Source organism: Triturus cristatus, chromosome 4_2, assembly GCF_964204655.1.
Source record: "Triturus cristatus chromosome 4_2, aTriCri1.1, whole genome shotgun sequence".
Taxonomy (NCBI): domain Eukaryota; kingdom Metazoa; phylum Chordata; class Amphibia; order Caudata; family Salamandridae; genus Triturus; species Triturus cristatus.
In genome coordinates, this window is record NC_140586.1 from 702,944,563 (window position 1) to 702,966,943 (window position 22,381).

At 43.7% G+C, this 22,381-nt stretch overlaps 1 protein-coding gene across 1 annotated transcript in view; it reads left to right on the top strand.

Moving 5' to 3' along the window:
• FAM151A (family with sequence similarity 151 member A) overlaps positions 1 to 22,381 on the top strand; it is a 248,029-nt gene that overhangs the window by 142,742 nt on the left and 82,906 nt on the right. Inside the window, exons 4-6 of the mRNA XM_085600147.1 lie at positions 1,312 to 1,471; positions 10,040 to 10,264; positions 12,638 to 12,777. Of these exons, the coding sequence (XP_085456273.1) occupies positions 1,312 to 1,471; positions 10,040 to 10,264; positions 12,638 to 12,777 (525 nt within the window). The remainder of the gene's footprint in view (positions 1 to 1,311; positions 1,472 to 10,039; positions 10,265 to 12,637; positions 12,778 to 22,381) is intronic.

Genomic DNA, 22,381 nt, shown 5'->3' on the forward strand with positions numbered 1-22,381 from the left:
ATTTGGCAAAAGAAGAGAGATTAATATCCTTTTTTATTCGTCAGCTCGATTAAGCGAAATATCAGATACAATCACATATTTCCAGACTATTGAAGGAGAAACTCCACATGGCAATAAATACAGCCAAGAATTATAAACAGTGTGTTTTGTTCTGCCCTGAAGAAGTCCGCGAGGACGAAACACGTTGGCTTCGGTTTTTACCTTGTCAGAAAAAGAAGTCATCAATAAAGGATTTGAAAGAATATCTCTGCTGAATTGCCATTCTTGTTTTGATATCTGATTTGTAAACAAATATTTAAGCTATACTGATGGTCACTTTTATAAAACTTTGTGTAAATTTACAGATTTAAATTGAATGTGCTGGACCACTGTGTTGTTTATGGAATTGAGAGATATTGTGTATCTCGGGAGATTTAGGGGCATTGAATCTCCGGTCCTTAGCACCTTGTGCATTTTGATAGAAACTACTCCACTAAGTATAGGTGCAATCTGTCTTTGCCTCAATCCCCTTTCAATTTCCATAGCACTTAAAAAGGATACTTGTGAAGTGCAATGTTTTAAAACTATGACTGCCTTGCATGCTTGCATAGGCACTAAACGTATTTTGAGTAACTTCCCTAGAGCACCAGTGTGTTTAAATGATCTTTTTAACTTCATCATACCATTTATTGGAGAGACAGCAATGGACTCATGAGCTGTAATACATCAAATTCAAGAGCTTGTTTGTATTGACGACGCTTGTATTAAAGAGGGTGCTATTAAGTTCTGTGATATTCTATTGCTATCCATGCAATTGGGTTTAATAAACTATGCATGGTAAATAAATACATTTAAAAATTTAATTCCTTGACAAGGTATTTGATTTTGTATTGTTTCAAAATTATAGGGAGCAGGATTTGAAAGTTGTAGATGTTCTATAAATGTATGTATGACCACATTTATTAAACTTTTTTAGTGAGACTCTCTGCTGCACATAAGTTAAGAAAATATTTGAGATGTTCTTTGCTCTTAAGTCTAAAGGAGATGCTGGTGTCCATGCACAGTTCAGACTTTAATAAGGCCTTTAACCCCAGCATCACTGATATGCAAGATTCCGGCAGAAACATCACCACAAAGCCAGTTTAATTCTATTGATGTATATGCTGTAAAATATCAGTTTGATCACAAAATAACACATTTACAGGACTATTAACTCTTGCTTGCTTTAAGAGTTTGTTAGTTACACCCTTATATGTTTTTATGACATATCAGAATGTTTTCTCCAGCAACACATTCTGTCCTATGGAAATCTTTTCACTCTTTTACCTACAGGCATAAAGTTGGATTTCAAAAGCATAAAGGTTGTTGCCCCATCTTTGGACATTTTAAATAAAACATCTTTAAAGATGAAAATCGATCGACCAGTGTGGCTCAACGCAGATATTCTGAAAGGACCAAATGTCAACCTGGAAATCGCAGTCAATGCAACAGAGTAAGTAAATGCAACTTTCTCAAATGTTGCATGTAGCGGTATTGTGTTTTGTTTTCTTATAGATGTTTGGAAACAGTCAGCGTCTTGAGAAGTTGTCCACAGAGGTCTTTCTAACCCAGTCACATTGCAGCAGTCATTTGCATTGAAAAAGGATTGAAACTAGAGATACTTGTGTTGCAAAGATGATAACTCACAATTCTGTTTGAGCCTGACAAAGGTGAATTGAACTGAAAATTAACATTAGCTAGGCATATATAGAAGCTCGTGTTGTCTTAAGACCTTTTGGAGAAAGAGATCACATAGTGATCCCACCAGGACAGGAACATGTTTTCTTGGTTGTGTTTGTAATGGTTTTGGGAAGAAAAAAAAGTCCAAATCTTGAGTTTGAAAGAGGCGTACTCCATCACAAAGGTGGTGCTAAATTGACTATTACACCAAAGCATGTGGTGATCATATATGAAACTCCCTTGGTCATGACACAACTAATGTGAAAGATAAAGTGAATGCTCTCCTAGTTTGATCAATATGAAATTCTGGAGGATTAATAGGGCATGATGACTATGTGTGAGCATGTATGTGTGATGTATATCAAGTTGATTGGATGTGGGGTTTGCATTTGAGTCTATGTAAATAAAAGGCTATTGTATATTCATGAATTTAAAATGTATTGTAACAATTGATGAAGTTTTTAGATGATGATATATTTTCCTACGTATTCATGTAATTTATTAGTACAATTGAATGAAACAATGCACTAATAATTAAATAAAAGAGATTTAATTATTAAGAAGGGTCAATTTATAAATGTATGATTAATTCTTTGCAGACGTAATACAGATTAGTGGGGCTATTCACTATCAAACTAGAATCAAGTCTAAGAGAAACAGTGACTGCTTTAGAACATCAATCATTGTACTGATTAGATAGGCAAATATGTATCTCATACCTCAATTGTAGGAAACACCTTCTATCAGGCTATTGCCGGGCTGCCTTTGGGTCTCTGGTCTAACCACTCTAAAAAGTTATTTTTTTCAACTTAGACACAATTTAGCACTTCTTGCCACATTTGGCCTCTACTTCTTGGCATCTTCTCAGCTGGGCAATATAAATGTCTCCTGAAGCATGCAATACATAAACTGCATAGTTTACAGAACACTCTTGCACAGATACTCCATAAGTTAAAAAAGTGAACACATAGTGTGGTCTTTTGGGGGGTGGAGGAGTTTTATATAGCGCAAACTAGACCCGAAGGTATCCGAGCACTTTACATGAGCACCACTTGCATTGCAGATGGAAACATTCCTTTTTTGTTAGGCACAGGGAGATTACGTGATTTGCCCAGAATCACAGGATGTTGAGCGTCCCTGCCGAGACTCGAACCCGGTTCCTCAGCTTTGAGGTCAACCGCCGTAGCCATTAGGCCACATCCTCTCCTCTTAATCAATGGAATTTTTTCCTCTACATAAGAGGGCAATGTTTAAGTCACCTTGTTTACTATGTAATCCTTTTCATGGCATGGGCCAACATTCAGAATAAATTAATTAACTAGCCCTTTCAAACCCAATTTTGATTGTCAGGCCGTCCTCTGCCAAGGCTATGGAGTAAAATACTCTGTTGCCAAAAAGAAAATCCTGAAGAGGGATATTCTTTTTGAAAACAAAAAATGCCCCCCTCACCATGAGAGGTATCTCCCATGGCGAGGACGGCATTAAACAGTTTTCACTGTCCATTACCACCAGGGTTTTCCTGGTGGTGACAGGCAGTGAAAAGTAACTTATATATCCGCCCATCTAAATTAGGTGGGCGGACATACAGGTCAATGTCTGACGGGCATTACTCCATCGGGCCCTCGTAGTGGTGTAACCATGGTGTAGACAGAGTACTCTCAACTGTGGTTACACCAAATGTCCAACTCCATCTAAATTCAGCGGGCGTACCATGAAATTGGTGGTAAGCACACTCCATCATCGTTGCAATGGAGTATGTTTATTGCCAACATACAATTCAGGCCCTTAGTTCTTTCACCATTCTTCCGCTAAATGTTTTCCCCTTCCGCCTGTGAAGATCTTGGGTTGTGCTTTCCGCATTCTCCTAGGCATCAATCTCCAGTACAAATGACGAGAAAACATTTTAAGGTGGTGATGCAAGGTTGCAAACCGAGTGGCCCTACAAAATTCTGTAGAGCCATTTTGCCTGTTCGAAGAATGACTATCACTGAATAGATGGTGGCAGCCTCCAAACTAAGATCAGTTAGCAGGTAGGAACTCAGGCACCCAAATCCTGGACTATCAGGCCTTACTCTTTGACAGATGACAATGAGCACTATGGTATGGTCTGAAATATTTGGTTATTTGTTATGCAACCTCATCCTGTTGACATAATTCTGGCTTTCCTACTTTGTTTTCAATAGTGAAATGAGACCTTCACAGGTGTGTTTCTTGATAAATAAGTGATGTAGGAGGAGCCTATGTTTGCTGCTGAAAACACAAACAGTATCGTTCCCAGTAATCCAATGCCAGCTGAACCTGAAAATGCCACCTGAGCTCAACAGGCCCATTTAAAAATCAAACTGCCTTCACAATACCTCTGTATGTCAATCGTGGTAGCTCCCACAGTCTAGAATTCACCTCTACCATTCACCATCACGCTTGCATCTGAAGACACGCTGCTCCACTCTATAGTCAACCTCATACAGGGGCAGCACGGAAGTGGTAGATTTACTTACATTTGGCGCCATGCAACACAGCAACTAAAGTTGCTGTGCGTCGTCGAAGGAGGAGAACAAAATAGCCACTAAGATATGGCACCGATTCTCTTTCATCAGTGTTGGTACACTTTAGGCAGCTTTGCATCACACAAATACTGTCACACACTAGTGCTTGTGTGCATGCATAATGTGTAGCCTAGATTTTGTACTGGAAGGGTTCCCCAAGAAAATACTGTCCTTAAGCATAGTTTAAACCATTTACAAATTTGTATGTGTGCTGTGAATTATAGCACATATGCAAAGTTGGAAACTTTTGCAGAAAAGAAACATTTCTTCAATGTTACAACTGTCTCCAGGAGCTGTGCCTGAGCCCCACCTGCCATTTTATTAGCTAGGGCTTTGAATCCGAACCCTGAGTGGCTGCATGGGAATGCTCATGTACTACACATAGAACGCACCTTGATGTAAAGTCGCAGAATGTAGAGCAAAGTGCTACCTTTTGGCTGGAAAGTAAATCCTAATGAGAGTTTTGCACCACTTTGCATCACTTGTAGTGATATTGCACCGGTGCAAAGGCTTGATAAATCTGGCCACTAGTGTTGAAATTTAGGAGCTGGTCCGTCCATTACCTGACAGTCATTTAGATCCATGGGGGCATTAACAGGTTCGATATTGTATATTAGATTTATGCAGGGGCTTGAGTGGGTTTTCTTACACACACACAACTAAATGAGTAAAAATGAGTACCAACAAGTAACTGTGTCTGCTTTTTATGTGTTATTACTGTTGTGCACAGGTTTACATGGAAAATTACAACCACTTGACTCCTGACAATGATTACGTGGGTAACTTAGTTCAATTTGGGAAACAGCCACTACAACGTGGGCATCACATCGCGATGCTCTTACAACGCGGTCATTACAACGACTTTGTTGTTACCACGCAATGCCATTACTACTCAAGTCATTACATCGACTTGCAGTAGATGGCGTGCTAACATTAGAAATAGTATAATTTACTATTCTGACACCTTCCCTACTGTTTCTTTTTTTTTTTTAAACATAGTTTATTGGTTTTTGCACATCCACATAGAAAACCTTACACAATTTGTTTCACCATACTTCCTGCAAAATAAGCGCACGCCTCCCTCCCAATTATATAACACCTAATACAGGTTCGTAGAATCCCTCCCGGACTATACAACGCATAAAACCAATTATCTACATAACAAAACTCTACCCTTAACCCCTAAGCAAAACACTTCTAGATTCCCTCCCCCTCCCTCAATCCTCCTCACCAACGCATGCGACAATCCCTGCCCTGTAGTGTCGTACAGCCCAAGGAATACCAATGTGTCAAGTTATGTGATGCGCCCAGTTTGCTCCGGGGGCACTCCCTCAGCCCCGGGGCGGTCATCTTCCTCCGCGCCAGGTTCTTAATCTCGCAGCGCCTGCACTAGCGCCTCCCACGCAGCTGCTGCCTCTAGCGCCTTTTCATCGCTGCGTCTATGAGCCCATTGATACCGCAGCGCACCCTCGCTGGTGGCCCATTTAAGAAGCTCCCCCTTCCACCGCTTGCTAGTGGGCCCCACTGTTGCCTTCCACCGCTTCGTAATTTCTCGTTTCGCTAATATAAGGCCCATGTCTACGAATTTGCTCGTGATTTTAGTTTTGGGCGTGTGCGGGAACCAGTGCAGTATACTAGCGGCCATATCAAACTCCAGTCACCTCTCTGTTACCTCATTCAGGGTATCTCCCACCTCTGTCCAGTAGGGCCCCAGCGCTGGGCAAGACCACAGCATATGACCCAGTTCCACCCCCGTTCTCAGGCATCTGGGACATGCCGCCTCCTCAACTTTAAAATATTTCTGGATTTTTCCCGGCGTCAGGTATTCTCTGTGGAGTATGTAGAAGTGCACCAGTTGGAATCTTGCGTTTCTCGTGCTCTTCCAAGCCCGTCTCACTAACTGTGTCCAGGTCGTCTCAGGGATAGCTTTGCCTAGGTCACCCTCCCATTTCCCCCGAAGGTCAGCTAGCGGCTGTAGGTTTTCAAGGAGCATTCTAGAATATAGGCACGTGACCGCCTTAACAGTTCCTGCTGCCATCATAGCATACTGGCAGGCCATCGACGTCTTAGGCTCCATCAGCCCCTCCCTCCAATGTGCCTGCATCGCTCTGGTAATCGCTGCGTGCAGCAAGAAGCCTCCCCTAGGCAATTCAAACCGCTCTTGGAGAGTCTGGTAGGGCAGCAAAAGCCTGTTTTCATGAAGGTCTCCTACCACCTGTAGTCCCGCTTCTTCCCAAAGTTGTAATTGCGACCAGTCTCCACCGTGTGGTAACGCAGTCAGCATCCCCAGTGGCATCACCGGCGCGTACGGATGTACCACCCCCGCACGTCTCTGGGAGCGATTCCAGCAGAGCCTAAAGGTTAACTCCTCCGTGAGGAGGTCCCGGGCGACACCTTCCCTACTGTTACGTAGGCTGGAGTTGGAATAGTAAATTATAGATTTCTAATGTCAGCATGCCATCTACTGCAAATCGATATAATGACTTGCGTAGTAACAACTTTGCATGTTAACAACGCGGTCGTTGTCACAGCCACGTTGTTACGGCACGCTTTGTGATGACTTACGTTGTAACGAGTCATATTCTTCAATTTGCACTCAACTAGTGGATGATGTGTGCTGGTGATAAATGAAAGCAAATTGCGTTTCGGCCCATTGTTGCATAAGCACATGGGTCTAAAGAACTCCATTGAACATACAGTCAATTCAGCCATGATGCTGTCATTGATTTAGGGCTTGAACATCTGTCAGAAACAGGAAGATGTCTTGTCTGAACTACTCAGAGTGCATACATGGCCCTGTACTCTAAAAAGCGGATTCAAGAAAACCACCTATTTTTGGCAGATGTCCAGCATCCACCAAACACTAAGACACCCCCACCCTCAAGTATGGAGAAAAGCCTGCAAATCTGCAGAAATTACACCCACATTCAGGTATGGCTATGGCGATGGTGGTGCTCTTCACAACAAACTTTGTTGGTGCCCCCCCATCCATGACCCTCTTCTCTACAGTATCCCTCATTGCTACCCTCCAATGGCGCCCCTCATCTCTTCATAGCTCCTCTCACATTTATTTAATTACTTTTATAGCGCTACTCATCAAAGTGTCAGAGTGCGTTACATTACACACACACACACATATATATTACATAGCGACAATCAACCATTCAAGTGTATAAATCAATGAACAGGAAGAGTTTCACAAAACAATAAAGGCTACAAAGGGTAGGAGTCACATATCATCCATACAGTGGGTAATATCTGTTAAGACTGCTTGGTCAGGAGAAACACAGTCAGGATTTTAATTTAATGCAGAGTTTGGGATTGTCTACACTAATAAGAATATATTACTAACCAAAGGAACCTTTTTTAGCCACCAGGGGCGGCTCCTTTACTAGGGTGGAGGAGCTTCGCCCCACTACTTTCTCGCAGTGTGCGAAAGCCAATACATAAAATGGTAATAACTTTTAGTTATTACCATTTTATGTTTGCTTTGGGCATTGCGGATGGGCGGGGCTGCTCTGCTCTTTGAGCAGGGCAGGGGAGGAGTGGTTTGCCCACTCCTGAGTGCGCAAAGACTGTTTGGTCGGCCCTCTCAGGCCGCCCAAACCAGTCATGCGCACTGTGCCCTTCTCAATGCAGGCTGCATTGCAGCCCACATGGAGAATATGCCACCCCACTAGCCCCTGGCTGAGCGCCGTCACGACTAATCACAACGCTGCATGCAGCATTGTGAGTGGCTTAGGGGAGGGAGCCTGGCTGCCTGGTTCCTGTTCCTGTCGGAGGGAGGAGAGCAGAAGCAGAGAAGACGCGGGACCCGGTGGAAAGGTGAGTTTAATTTTATTTCTATTCTTTTTTTCATTTTCCCACAACACCCCCGCGATCCCCTCGACACCGCCTGCGAATTCCACCCCGACCCCTCGTGCCCACCTCGCCACCCGTAAGCAATGACGGGCGCTACTGTTAGCCACCTTAGAAGAAGGAAAAATTGAGGAAAAAAACGATAAGGTTCCAAACCTTTGCCTTTCAGTTTTCATGCTGAACTTTGCTGCCAGTTCATTGCTCACTGTTTTACATTAAGGCGATTGTAATTTATCAACTACAAGTAACAAAAGAGCCTCTGCAACAAAAGCAGTAACCCACTGGGCTATCTCAGTAACATACAAATCTATGATCTGCATGTTACACATTGTGCAATGCAGTAGGCTCATTAACGCTCTATACTACTTTATTAAGAGACAAAACTCAAGAGACCTCCAGCAAGTACATTAATCACCATGGTTATCGTGACATTTTTATTATGGTCTGAAAATTGCTGGCTACACAAAGAAATCAGCAGATACCTATATACCTCTAAGATATATTAAAATGCAGCGAACCACCTCTGACCCCAGAGCTTGGTGCTGATGCAGAGGCACCGGTCGAACCGCTCCAAAACCTACACTGCGTACATTGTTACTTCTCAATATATTGTCCAAAATGACATTGCAAATTACATTAAGCTTCATTATAGGTGACTCATGGCATTTTTTTTAACCTTCTTGAATGTTTAGGAAATATATATTAAGGGTATATGTCGCCCTCGTGCACATACTCTACATCCCCTAACATGTCTATGAACATCAGTGCATGGATAGGCCAACCACACACTATGATAGAAATGCCAGGAAGCCAGTGCTTAATTTGAGCTGGCGTTTTGTCGTGGAGCCCACGGGCACACATCTTTTGTGAACAGCACTTATTTTTACTCATCAGACATTTACCAAGAGTAAGAGAAAAACACATTAAGGGGAAAGAAGGAGAAAAAGAAAGATGTGAAAAAACGTCATAAAGGGAGAAAGCAGGAACCTGCAAGAGTGAGATAAAGTTCAGGGATTGTCCAGTGGATTAAAGAGGCATGCCGTGGACTCACGACTACGCAGCCTTGGTATTCCGGCGTGCCAACATTTGATAGCACCGGCCACAGGTTTCTGAGAAGAGCTTTCAGCATCAGCACTCATTCTTTTGCAAATTAAGCACTGCCGGAAGGGCAGGGGTTTCCCTGTTGCATGATTGAATGACAAAACATCACAAAATAAAAGGATGGACGAAGTGTTGAAACTTTTCAAGCACTCACCCCCAGTCAAAGAACTGGGTTTAATCCATTGCTATCTTGCTTGCCACGTCACCCCAGTTTGGACCCATATTTTGTGATGTTGACATGGATGAACGACTCACACTGAGAAACCTACCTGCCTAGAACCAATGTGTAGGTGACCACTGCTCCACCCAGTCTACAATCACCTAAGCTACCATTCGATTAATGTAGTACCTCATTCAGCAGTGAGCGAGTTACTGGATTACGAAATGATCTACCACTGTTTGCCCTACTTCCCTTATTTCCAGTCATTCCTTTATTCTTTCTGATGCCTCTGGACAATTCACTTTCATAGCTGGTGAGTCCATAGTATGAGGTGAAGCAGCACCTGAGGCAACCCTAAATTAATACAAAGGGCCTGAAAATGGAAACTTTATCAGGAACATTAGAAATGCTTACACCATTCCTGTTCACCATAGGTCATCTTCACCCATATAGATGTTTAGGAAGATATTGAAATTTTATAGCAGAGGGAGAACCTTTGCAGGTCATTGGTTTTACTAATCAAGAAATCTGCTGTTTCCATAGATTTAGACTGTGCCCTAGTGAAGGCTAAGGAAGCCTGCTAGACTGATTGACTACAATCCTATTTACTGTGCAAGGGAATGTGATTCTTTATCCATTTGTAAATGACTTTAACTTGTAATTGGTACTTTTTCAGATTTCTTAGACTTGTTAAAGAAAAGTACCCAAAAGTCACAATTTCACCTGGATGGCAGACCCTCTACGTTCCTCAGTTGCCAAACAGCTCCTACACACAGGAAATGATCCAGAAAATGTATGACCTTATCAAGGACCTCCCGCAGCGCATCACCTTTCCAGCACGGGCAGTGATGGCGAAGTCCGCGTGGCCCTACTTCCGATGGCTGCTGCAAAAATCAGACAGGTGACAACCAACAGAGGGTGAAAGTCTAAATGGAGAAGTGTGGCGAGAGGGAGTTGAAAGTGTCATAATGCATGGTGTGTATGGCTATTTGAAAACTTACTCTTAAAGACTTGGGAACTGGTGTTTTTGGAGACATTTGTGATGGTGACAGAGATCCATAACAAGAGCTTGGTCTTTCCTTTTGGATCCCAGATATTGAAAACACTAGCTCATTACAAATCTTCAAATCTCACTTGAGTTATCAGCAGCTTTTTGCACAATATTGATCATGCGATAATCATTCAGATATTTTCAAAATCCCCTTCCAGTCTTCCCCATATAGACTGATCGGTGCACTTGCACACATGTCTTTCTTGCACCAATTGTTAGTAATTGTTTATGCCCAACTACTCCAGAGTCGTATTGCTCTTCAGGCCTACCGCCTACAAATACGCCAATGACACTCTGCTGTTGTTGCGGATCCTCCCATCCACAAAAGAAAAACATGGCAATTTCTTCTTCTGCTTAGTGGGGGTAGATGGGTGGCTAAGCTATAATTTGCTTAAACTAAATTCATCCAAAAATGAAATAATGGCGACAGGAGTTTCTCCTGAAGTCTCCTCACATTGGCTGTGGAACTCACCCACACATGTTCCCTCTGTGATAAAAATAGGTTCTTATTATGGACCCCTGGCTGATGCTAACTTTTAAAGACTCTCTGAAGATCCTAACAAGTGCGGCCACCTTTGTACTATAAAGAGGTTCTTTTGATACCTACTCTTCATGTACACAGTAGAGGCAATGACAACCTATTTGGAATTCCCATATTTCTATTGCACAAGCCATTACCTCTTCTAAATACAAGAGTATGAAGTTTCTGCCATTTTAAAAAGCAAAGATTGTGAACCCCGACATTTTCACTCTGCATTTGCTGTCGGTGAGAAATACCATAAAGTTTAAGTCCCAGAGGATCGTCGGCCAAACTTTGCACAACATTGATCCTCCTTTCTTCACAAATGAATTTTTAGCGCCACCGACCTACAGACTGGTTTGGACTATCAGTAGTTACCAAAGGAAAAGTGCTAACGCTTTGTACAAGGAGCAGATATAAAAATACTTTGCGCTGCCGCAGGGCACAAAAATGAATGCAAAGTGGTGCAAAGTGTTGATAAACTATTTCTTTTCCAGTAGAACCCTTTTTTGGGTTGTAAAAAATCCATAAAGTCATGCAAATTGAGCTTTGTGCTGATTTGCGTTACATGTGCCAAGGAGGGATCCCTTGGTGGGTCTCTCCTTGACATCTCGCTGCATCAGGCATTTGCAGGCTAGCACCCATTTTTTCAAAAAAAACTCTATCTACTTAAATTGGTAGACATTGTATAAAAACGGTCGAACAGAACCATTTATTATTTTGTGAAATTGTGTGATAAGTTCCATAAGCTGTCTTCTGAGAATGCAGCCTCTGCCTTGTAAAAAGCCCAAGCCCCCAATGCAAACTTTAAATTAGGAGTTTCCTCTACTGATCTGTCTGAACCCGATATTTAGGCTATTCCTAAGGAATGAATGTACATTTAATTAATCTAATTGGGAATTCTTCACATGGCCAATGGTTATTCCAAAAGTCTGATCTGGGCCTTCTGTTGAAACCTAAGATAGAATGAGCCCCAATTTGTACTTCAAGAGCATTACGAACCGGTCCACCAGAAGTACTTTTGAGGAACCCTGGGTGTAGTTTGCGTAGTAGCGCTACGCGTAGCTACGCGAAGTGCACTTCGTACTACGCGAGATACACGTAGCGCTACGCGAACTGCGTAGTGTGCTGTTCGGGATGATTGCCCAGTGCCGGATGCTTGTCCACACTGTGCAATCATTGAAAACGGCATCTCGCACAGTGCGAGCTGTTATTTTCTGCCGCTCGAGTAGATTTTTAATCGAACGGCAGCTTTCTCAAGGCGGACTGGTAGTTTCTCATCGCGAGCGGTCGCGAGTATACGCGACCACTCGCAATGAGAAACCTGACCTCCCCGCGTTGAGATTCTCGCTGGGAGGTTTATTTTCCACGCTCGCGATCGCCAACTTGATGTTGCTGATCGCGAACAAGGAAAAAGTCTCGTCGGGATGTCTTTTTGCTCGCTCGCGGTCGCCAACTTGACGTTGAGGACCGCGAGCGAGCAAAAAATGCCAACTACGCTATGCTACGCATTTTTGCACTGTGCTACGTGCAATTCGTGTAGCGCAAAGTAGCACAAACTACGCAAACTACGCGAGCGTAGCTAAGCGTAGTTGGCCGCCCAGCGTTACTTTGAGGACCTTGAGGTCCTTGACATGGTTTTACTTTGGAAACTGTGCTGCTGTACAGCATTGATCTTTCAGTACTGCTTTTCTGTTTTTTAGGTACAGCATGACTCTTTGGCAGGGGGCGAAGGATCCCATCACTGTGGAAGATCTTCTGTACATCAGAGATAATAGTCAACCTGAAGGAGTCTATTATGATATCAATGAGCCCATCCTCTCTCAGTTTAAAGAAATTGCAAGTATGCGTCCATGTTCATCTCCATTTTACTTATTCACGCTTTCAATATTTTCAGCCAATGTTTTTACATTAAGAAATACAGTGTTACAAGATTAACTATACCACTGAATGAATTTAACCACCTCAGTGCAGATCCTGCACAGCATAGCAAGTGTCAGGTCTGATTCTGAGTGGGACAAATGAGGATGAGGTATTTACTGCATCAGGTAAATACTGACAAAATGGGGTGAGATATTTTAGACTATGGTAAATAGTTCCTATTCCAAGTTATCTTTCAGAAAATGGAAAATGACCAGCAGAATTACATTTTCATACCGCAAATGTCAGCAGCTGTGACCTGCCAAAAATGTATGTCTGGAAAATTGTGAGCAATGCAGTATTTACTACAGAACTCAGAAACCCTATAGTTGCAGGAACAGGCATTAGGGAATATGGCATTCAGCACACCACTCAAAATTGGATCCTAAATGCTGTACAAAAATAGAGCCAAAGGTACTGCAAAATAATGACTAAAAGCACCTTACGTAAAGTATTGGATCGGAAAAGTCTTCTGCATGGTAGAGGACGTGTACCCCTACCTCGAGTGTCCGAATCCCTAATGCTCATATTTTTTTGTCATGGGCAAACACTAATCCTGCATGTGCTCCATAACATAGGCCTGTCAAACGGATTTCAGTCTTGTTGTACTGGGAGGGGTACACAGAGTGGTGGAAGGCTACAGTGTTCCCCAGGAGTTAAGCAGCACAGGTATGGTGGTGACAGCATACAGTTTAGTGATCAGCAGGAGTAAACAGGTCCTTTTTACGCTGTGCCACTGGAGTGAGGCCTACAGGCTCACTCAGCTTTTTAGAAGTTCTGCTGCATGTGCTTAACTCACCCTGGGCCTCCATCAGTTAGATGTAGAGTGCTGCACAGGAGTGTTTACTGCGCTGGATGTATTTGTGCCTGGGAAGGGTACAGTGCAGGGATAAAGAAGTGCTGTGCAGTACATGCATGGTTAGTTCAAGTACTGAGTGTGTGTTTGACTGCTAGGAATACATTACATGAGAGATGTAGTGCTGCGCAGTGCATGCACAATGTAAGCATTTGCTGTGTGTATGTGTCCTTGCAAGAAGTACAATACTTGAAGGTTAGGTGTTAGGTGTTAGGTGGAGGATCATGGCGGCAGCAGGCTAGCTGCCGCGGTACTCTGCTCCGAGAATCCAGCAGGGCGTCGGTTTAAATGCAGTGTCCTCGCCGCTATTCTCGGACTTTCTGATCGTTTTTCGGCATTCTGAATAATCGGGGATCCCCCTATCTGAGATTAATGAGCCAGCTTTGGTCCTTTTAAACAAAATACTTACTTCGGTGCTTTTTTTGGGGAGCTGAGTTTGTCGAGCAGCTGTGCAGGGCAGTCCTCTCTCTACCTCCATGACTCCGAGGTTAGGCGTGGTGCAAACATTTCTCGAGGACTCAGTTGCTCCACCGTTAGTTCGTGATCAGCATAGTTTGTGGCCCTGGTTCCGGGCTGCTCTGGAACTCTGTCGTGGGAGGAGACAGTGGAGCTCTCGCCGTGACTTTCGACCTGGGACCCGTGTTCACCGTTGCAGTGCTATTTTTAAACAGCAAGAGGGAAGTAACATTGAGTGTACAGCTGCTTGCTTTAACTCGGACAAACAGGTTTCGGGTAAGATCCCTGACAGGGGGTTATTTATTTGTGAGGAGTTGCTCCACGCAGCTGGGAGTTCAGAGAGGCCCCCTTTACAGGTGCCAGGTAATCTCTGCTTTAGAGTCGGGGTGGCGGGGGTTAGTAACTCCGCGAGGGTCACTACGAGAGCCACTGCTAGAGCCAACGCACGCACGGTTTACTCCCAAAAGATAGAAACATCTTTGTCTCCTACTAGTAAGGGGTTATTTATAACTAAATCTTTGGGAGAGAAATTTAAAAATAAGGCAGAAAAAAGACGCACATGCTTAAGTAAGCTGCCCAGGAGGCCCTCTGTTGGGCCGGCTGTTGAGGGTGGCTATAACTCAGTTACAAAGCTGGATTGCATTAGCGATCTCCAGGGTGGAATAAAAGGGGGTAGTGAAATTACCGCTCCTTCCCATAAAACAAAACCTCCTGAATTCCAGATCCCCTCCAAAACTTCTTCATATTTGCACGTTGAAGTTAAAGCCAAGCACACGAAGAGGTCAGGAAAAGCAGCTAAGGCGAATAAATCAGCCAAACCACTTTTAGATTCCTCCTCAAGAATTACACCTTCACTACGTTCATATTTCAAGGTTGTTCCTCAACTATTGGATTTGGCTCAACCTCAACCTCAACCTCAACCTCAACTTTTGTCACAGGCTCCCCTTGTCTCCGCCTCCTTGTTAATACCGGCTGATATGTCGGCTGATATGTCGGCCACTTCAATTGCAGGGGGTCTTTCTGGCTCCTCTGAGCTGTCTCCTCAATCGGTAGCTCTGGTGTCTGGTGCACCCCAGGCTCAATCTGTAAGGGCTTGCACTCCTGCGGCTTGCACTCCTGCGGCTGACTTATCTTTAGCATTGGCTCTAGCCCCAGCTGTGAATGATCTCTCTAAGGCGTCTATTGATCCTGGGGAGCTCCGCAAGCAAACTAATGTAGGCCCAACCCCCCCTGCTGATTTACCCCCGCTAGAGCCGGATCTTCCATCGTCTCCACCGGTTGCTTCTGGCCTTAAACGTAAAGTTATCCAGTTTCGGGCATCTACTGGTGGTGAAATTAGAAGGGTACTACAACATGATCCTTCAGCCTCTAGCAACGAGGTTCCAGGCGTTTCTGACTTGGATGGGGGTGTAGATAGGCCTACTGGAAAGGACGAAGGGCAGGTTCTTGATCCCGCTGTCCAACAGGAGCTCTCGCCTGCCATTGAAATGTTACACTTGAATTCTAACTCAGTTAGCACTATCAACCTTAAGAGTGGTTTGATTGCAGGCCTTTCTCCTCCAGAGGTTCCAGATTCCCCCCTTCAGCATATGTTCATTACTCTCTCAGCGGACATCAAGAGGGGCTTTGAAGAGTCCGCATCTAACCAGCGGGAGATAAGAAACTACTGTGAATCCCTTGATACAAAGATCGATGGACTCTGCACGAGAACAGGAGTTCTAGAAGAGACAGTGGCTAGCATGTCGGCACAGCTTGACAAAGCTAAGGAGGAAATTGAGAGTCTTAAGAGAGTTGATACTGCTATTGCCGATAGAATGGAGACCCTTGAAAATAACGCTAGACGGAGCAACATTCGAATTTTGCATGTGCCTGAGGGTAGCGAAGGATCTGATATTAAGCGCTACATTGTTACCCTCTTGAAACACTCCCTTAAATTGGACCAATCGGAGGAGGAATTATCATCTGAGATACAGCGAGTACACAGAGAGCCGTTTAGGCGGAACCCACAACGGATAAAACCAAGGAAGATTCTACTGAACTTTCATACCTACTCACTGAAAGAACATGTCCTCAACCTTGCACTTAAGCAAAAATCCCTGACAGGGGTGGGTTTTACTTTTCAAATTCGATCCGACCTGTCAAGGGTCACCCTCGAGAGACAGTGGGAGTTAGGTGGTAGAATGGAGGCTTTTAGAAAGCTTGGTGCATCTGTTCAGATGGGGTTTCCTGCTGCCCTTAAAATTATGATCAATAACAAAATGCACAATATTCGAACAGTACAGGCGGCAGACGATCTTCTGAGGACGTTGGAGGGGGTTTAAGGACGGTCCTGTCCTTTTTGTGCCCTTTTAGTGCCCTTCTTGAGACCTTGTTCTCATTATCCTATTATCTTATCATCTCTATCTTTGATCTCTTTGGAAGCATTAATGCAATTTCCCTTTACCTCTTTCCTCTATTTTCCTTTATTTATTTTTTCTCTTGTCCATAAAACAGATTCCATCTACTTTCTTTTGTTCTGGTAGCAAGGGTTCACGTGCTTATGGGCAAGTTCAGTCTAATTTAGATAGACTTGGTGGAAATTAATCTATAAGTGGGGAGAAAAAAAAAAAAGGGAAGGGAAGGGCTTAAAAAAAAAAAAAAAAAAAAATGAAAGGAGGAAAGGGAAGCAATTGAGTAAAGAGAAGAAAAGGGGCAATATAAGAAAAAGGGAAGGCAAAGGGGGAAATGGAAAGGGAAGGAAAATAGCAAGAAAAGGGGAAGAAGAGGAAAATAAAATAGGGGGTTTCTCTTCTTTATAAAGGAATTTGTGAGGACTACTGCTCTATAACTATAGTATAGCATTTAGTTAGCGACGCCCTGTGTGGGCTCGGTAGAGGGCTGGGAGTACCACAAACCGGGCTTGATCCGGTCAGGTAGAACCAGGGTTCCTCATGGGTGGGGGGGAGGGTGCTTGGGTCAGGGTTTGGGTGTGGGTGGGAATGGGCGGGGGAGGGCGCAAAAACGAAACAGATCCTCATCTTTGTATTGGTTGCAGACATGTTCTTTTTTCATAATGTTGGATAACTTGGCTAAGAATTGTAAGCTTTTTCTTTTTAGATTTTATGGCTATGAGTGACCTTAGGATTCTCTCCTGGAATGTTAATGGCCTGCGCACCAAGCCTAGGGCAAATAGAATCCTACAATATCTGCGCGATTCTGATGCGCAGGTCATTATTCTACAGGAGACCCATTTGGTAGAGAGCGAGATACTTGCTTTGGTTAAAAATAACAGGTGGATAGATATACCCGTTTGCACCTCCCAGTCGCTTAATGTGAGAGGTGTATCCATTTTCTTTAAGAAAACTATTACCACCAGATTGGTTAGTCAGCTGGTAGACCCAGCTGGTAGATGGGCAATTGCTATGGTAGAGATAGGGGGTCTTCGAATAACACTGGTAGGATATTATGGGCCCAATAGAGATGATCCTTCAGTATTGGAATCTCTATTTTCACAGCTTTTGCACTTCCCTGAACCTATTATCATCGCAGGGGATTTTAACATCGTGCTTGATTACGCTCTGGATAAAACGCCATCGAGTCGACAGCAAGTCCTCTCTAAATCTAGAGCGCTACTACTTAATCTTATGCAGCAATATGGGTACATTGATATTTGGCGGGTAAGGGCAGGTCAGCAAACTGGTTTTTCTTTTCGGAACCTTAAGTATCACCACCAGTCTAGGATCGATTTCTTTTTGACGAGCCGCAATTTGCAAGGCTCCATAAAGAATGTTAGTTATCTCCCTTCCCATCTGTCGGACCATTCTGCAGTAAAGTTAGATCTTGCAGGCATTGTGCAGCTCCCTAACAGATCATGGTCTTTCGATCGCATTTTTCTTTCATCATTGGATGATGTTGCTTATCTAAAATTGGAGACACGTGAATTTATGCAACTTAACATCGCTACTGCATCCACGGACACTGTATGGGATGCGTTTAAATGCTTCCTGCGTGGTTCGATTAAAAACAAGGTCATATTTCGTAGAAAGCAGTATACCCAGGAAGTAGCTTCTATCGAAGCCAATCTTTTATTAGCGCAGGCAGAATTCGATCTTAGTAGTAGTAATAACAATTCTAGCCTTATCTCGGCCAGTAAAGAGAAATTGCTGGTGCTTAAAACACAATTGGCTTCGGTTTTAAGGCAACGCCTGCTTCGCAGATGGGAAGTTAGTAAACTGGCCCAATTTGAATTTGGTGAAGGGGCTGGCAAATTGCTCGCTTGGAAGTCCAGAACTGACCAGGTTCGCAATACAATTTATTCGATTAACTCTGGTTCTGGGTCCTTAACGTCGGATCCAGAAATTAGAACGGCATTTAAAGATTTCTTTCAGGAGATCTATCAAGAGGATAAGGTTATCTCCCCAGAGTATATTAAAGAGTGGCTAAATAATATATCCTTGCCCTCGCTCTCGTCAGATCAAAGAGCATTTTTAGATATGCCAGTTACGAAGGAAGAGGTGGTAGCCGTAATCTGCGGAAGTAAGAGTGGCAAGGCGGCAGGGCCAGATGGCCTACCAGTAGAAATATATAAGCAGCTGGTGGAAGAGATTTCTCCTTTTCTGGTTTTGCTGTTCAACCAAATACTACAGGAAGGGGCACTTCCTCCCAGCTCCTGGAATAACGCCTCTATCACTTTAATACTTAAGCCTGGCAAGCCCCCCTCAGAGTGCGGATCATATCGTCCAATTTCCATTCTTAATGCCGATTATAAAATCTTTGCCGCTCTCTTGGCTATGAGACTGGGTAAGGTTGCCCCTGACATTCTTCATCCTAACCAGAAGGGTTTTGTAAAGGGTCGCCAGCTATTTGAATTAACCTATGATCTGGTGGGAGCTATTGATATGGCTACTGCTAACTCTTTACCATTTGCAATCCTCACGTTGGACGCTACCAAGGCATTCGACAGAGTCAACTGGATGTACCTGTCGGGAGCCTTGGCCAAGTTCAACGTGGGTGAAGGTTTTTGCAGAGCCATACGACTCTTATATCAATGTCCATCGGCATCTGTTTTGGTTAATGGGGGCCTATCCGAGTCCTTTAAAATCACAAGAGGAACGCGGCAGGGCTGCCCTCTTTCTCCCTTGCTTTTCGATCTGTATATTGAGCCCTTCGCTCAGTTATTACGGGATAATGATACCATCAAGCCCTTTAAGTTCAAAGCATGGGAGAGGAAGGTGGCCCTGTATGCGGACGACGTTATGATCTTAACATCAGATATCAATACTGCCTTTCCCACTGCCATTAAGCTAGCCCTTGAATTTGGGAATGTTTCGGGGTACGAGGTGAATGCCTCAAAAACCGAAATTATGGTTTGGAATACTGATATGACTGGAGTCACCGTACCATTTAGCACAAGCTTGAGATATTTGGGGCTAAGAATTGTTAAAGACATCAATTTAATTGCGTCTACTAATCTATCTGTGGTTGCTAAGGAATGTCGGAAACTAATGGATGCTTGGGGACACCTCTCCCTGTCAGTTCTGGGACGTGCAAATCTGGTCAAAATGTCCATACTGCCAAAATTCACGTTTTTATTTAATACTATTCCACTATATTTCGATAAACTTTCTTTGTCCAAGTTACAGGCCAACATTAGTTCTTTCATTTGGAAAAAAAAGAATGTTAGGATTGCATGGAAAAAAATAAGGCGGCGTCGTGAGAAGGGGGGACTAGCAGGACCTGATCTACAGATTTACGCATTGGCTTTCCAGTTATCCCATGCCCGTATGCTTTTAAAAATGCCATCTGATCAGGGGATAGGGACAATGTTTTCCACTATGTTGGAGGTGGAAGGAATTGGGCAGTCCGGTTTTTTATTTAAGTTTGGTGATCCCAAGTACTTTAAGAAGGTTAAACTCAAGGTGTTACAGAGTTTTGCCAAAACTTGGTTTAACATCAGATCATCGATTAATTTGGGATACTATTCAGATAGAGCACCCATTTGGGATTTACCGGTGCCCCCGGCCTGGTCGAAGGATGTACTATCAGCCCCTTTGAAAGAGGCAGGCATATCAGTTTGGGGGCACCTGTTTACTGATGGGGTGTTGCTTCCTTGGGAATTCTTGAGCAATAAAATAGGTCCCAATTTTTCTAGATTTAAATTTCTTCAAATATCAAGCTGGGCACAGGCTCTTCATAGTCAAAATCCTCGTTGTAAGAATTTGCCTGTTGGGGGCAGTAGTCAACTGGTATCTCTTCTAATGGACAAACCACCTGTCTTAAAGGAGATCTCCCTGTGGTATAACTCAATACTTGAGGAACTTGACGGGGAATTTAATCTACCTGAACAACTCTGGGGCTCTGTGATATCTAGCTGCAATCTGCATGATCTTTGGATAAAATCCTGCACAGTTATGTGGGACGTAGTTAAGCCAGCTTGGTTTAGAAGAAATCACTTATTTACTATACATAGGGCATACTACTCCCCACAGAGGCTGTCTAAGTTTTCTGGAGCCGCTCAGGTGTCTTGTCCCCGATGTGGTCTTATATCCGCTTCTGACCCCCACATGTTTTTTGAATGCCCCCAATTGTCATCTTACTGGGACGCTATTGGCAAGAATCTTACATCTTCTCTGGGTTTTTCAGTTATTATAGATCTTAAGCTAGTAGTCTTTGGTATTCTGGACTCGGTTCAGACTCCAGTCAATAATCTTATCTTTTACTGTATGTTGGCAGCACGTAGGGAAATTTGCAAGCGTTGGAAAGAAGCTGATCCCCCTACTTTATCTGACTGGTGTTCATCAATTTTCCAAATCTCGAAACTTGATTTGGCCAGGTCTGGAAATCCTAGGAAAAGAGCTTTCTGGCTGTTGCTAGATTGGATTGTGTAAGTAGCGGGGGTTTTTTTTTTTTTTTTTTTTTTTTTCTTCCCCCAGTCCTATGATTATCTTGCCATGACACGTTTTGCTGCTTTACGTAGCTCATACCTGCCCAAATGGTCAGTTCTGGCTGTATTGGCAGTTGCCGGCTTAACATCTTGGCTCCGGGCTGTATATGTATGTTTGGCAATTGCACAAGGGTTGGGCCCTCCTTGGTCAGCAGCCATCCCTTACCAGTTTTATCACTGAGTCTGCTTGCCTTCTATCTCACAAGCCCGTTTTGTCTTGTTTGTTCAGCTAGGTCTTTGCAGTCATGACATAGATGAGGACAAAAAAAAAAAAAAAAAAAAAATACTTGAAGGTTGAAGTGTTGTGCACTGCCCATGGTAAGTGTGTGCTGGCAGTGTGCGAGTTTGCAAATAGCACACCATGGCACAATATGGAAAGGTACAGTGCTGAGCAGTTTGCATGGAATCACTGTGTGCATTGGATATATATGCGCAAAAACACATTGAGGCGACAGTATGGGTTCAGCATGCGTGCTGTGTATGTACACTAAATGCAAGTGTTCCTGCAATGGTACATTACATGGAGGACCTTGTGTTCAATTTTGGGAAGCCCAGGGTTGCCTGGAAAAGACATGAGGAGTAGAGGAATCCCTCCAGACAGATTTGAGTATTATTGCATCCCTGTGAGCATGGTGGGACACACTAGAGGAAGTGGGAGAGCGATAGAGGGGAAACCCCCATGTACACTTCAAATTTGATTCAGTGATTGATCACAAGGAAACGGCCTGGACACATCTCAGGAAGGAGATTGGGCTGATGAGGGAATAATAAAGAGTAGGCCTGGGAGCTTGGGATTAACCTTTTAACACACATATCAATCACTGTATCTGACATCTAGGTGTTAACTATGGTCACTCCCATGGCCTGTACTGTGGGACTATCAGCTTCAGAGTCACTCCTGCTGTGACAGACTGCCTTTCAAGAGGAAGACGCGAGAGAAAAGTTTACACTTCGAAAGAAGCAGAACCCCAACATAAAACTCCAAAGACCGAGACCCTAAATCACATTTGATGTCTGGAAATGGACTATATGAAAGGAAGGTTGAGACCCCAGAAGTTTTCATCTGCCAAGCAGCCACATGGGGTGTGTGAGGAGGGAAAGATCTGCAAGGCTTATGCCTGTGACCAGGACAGGGGGCCAAGGCCTATTACTCTCCCTGCTGGGTGAAGGGACATCACCCAGGGAAATCTAGACCACCTACACTGGAGCCTGGAGTACCAGTTCCTGTCGGATTCCCAAGCCCAGCGTTAGAAACGTGGTCCATTGGGGAGCCCAACAGAGAGGACTTGCAGT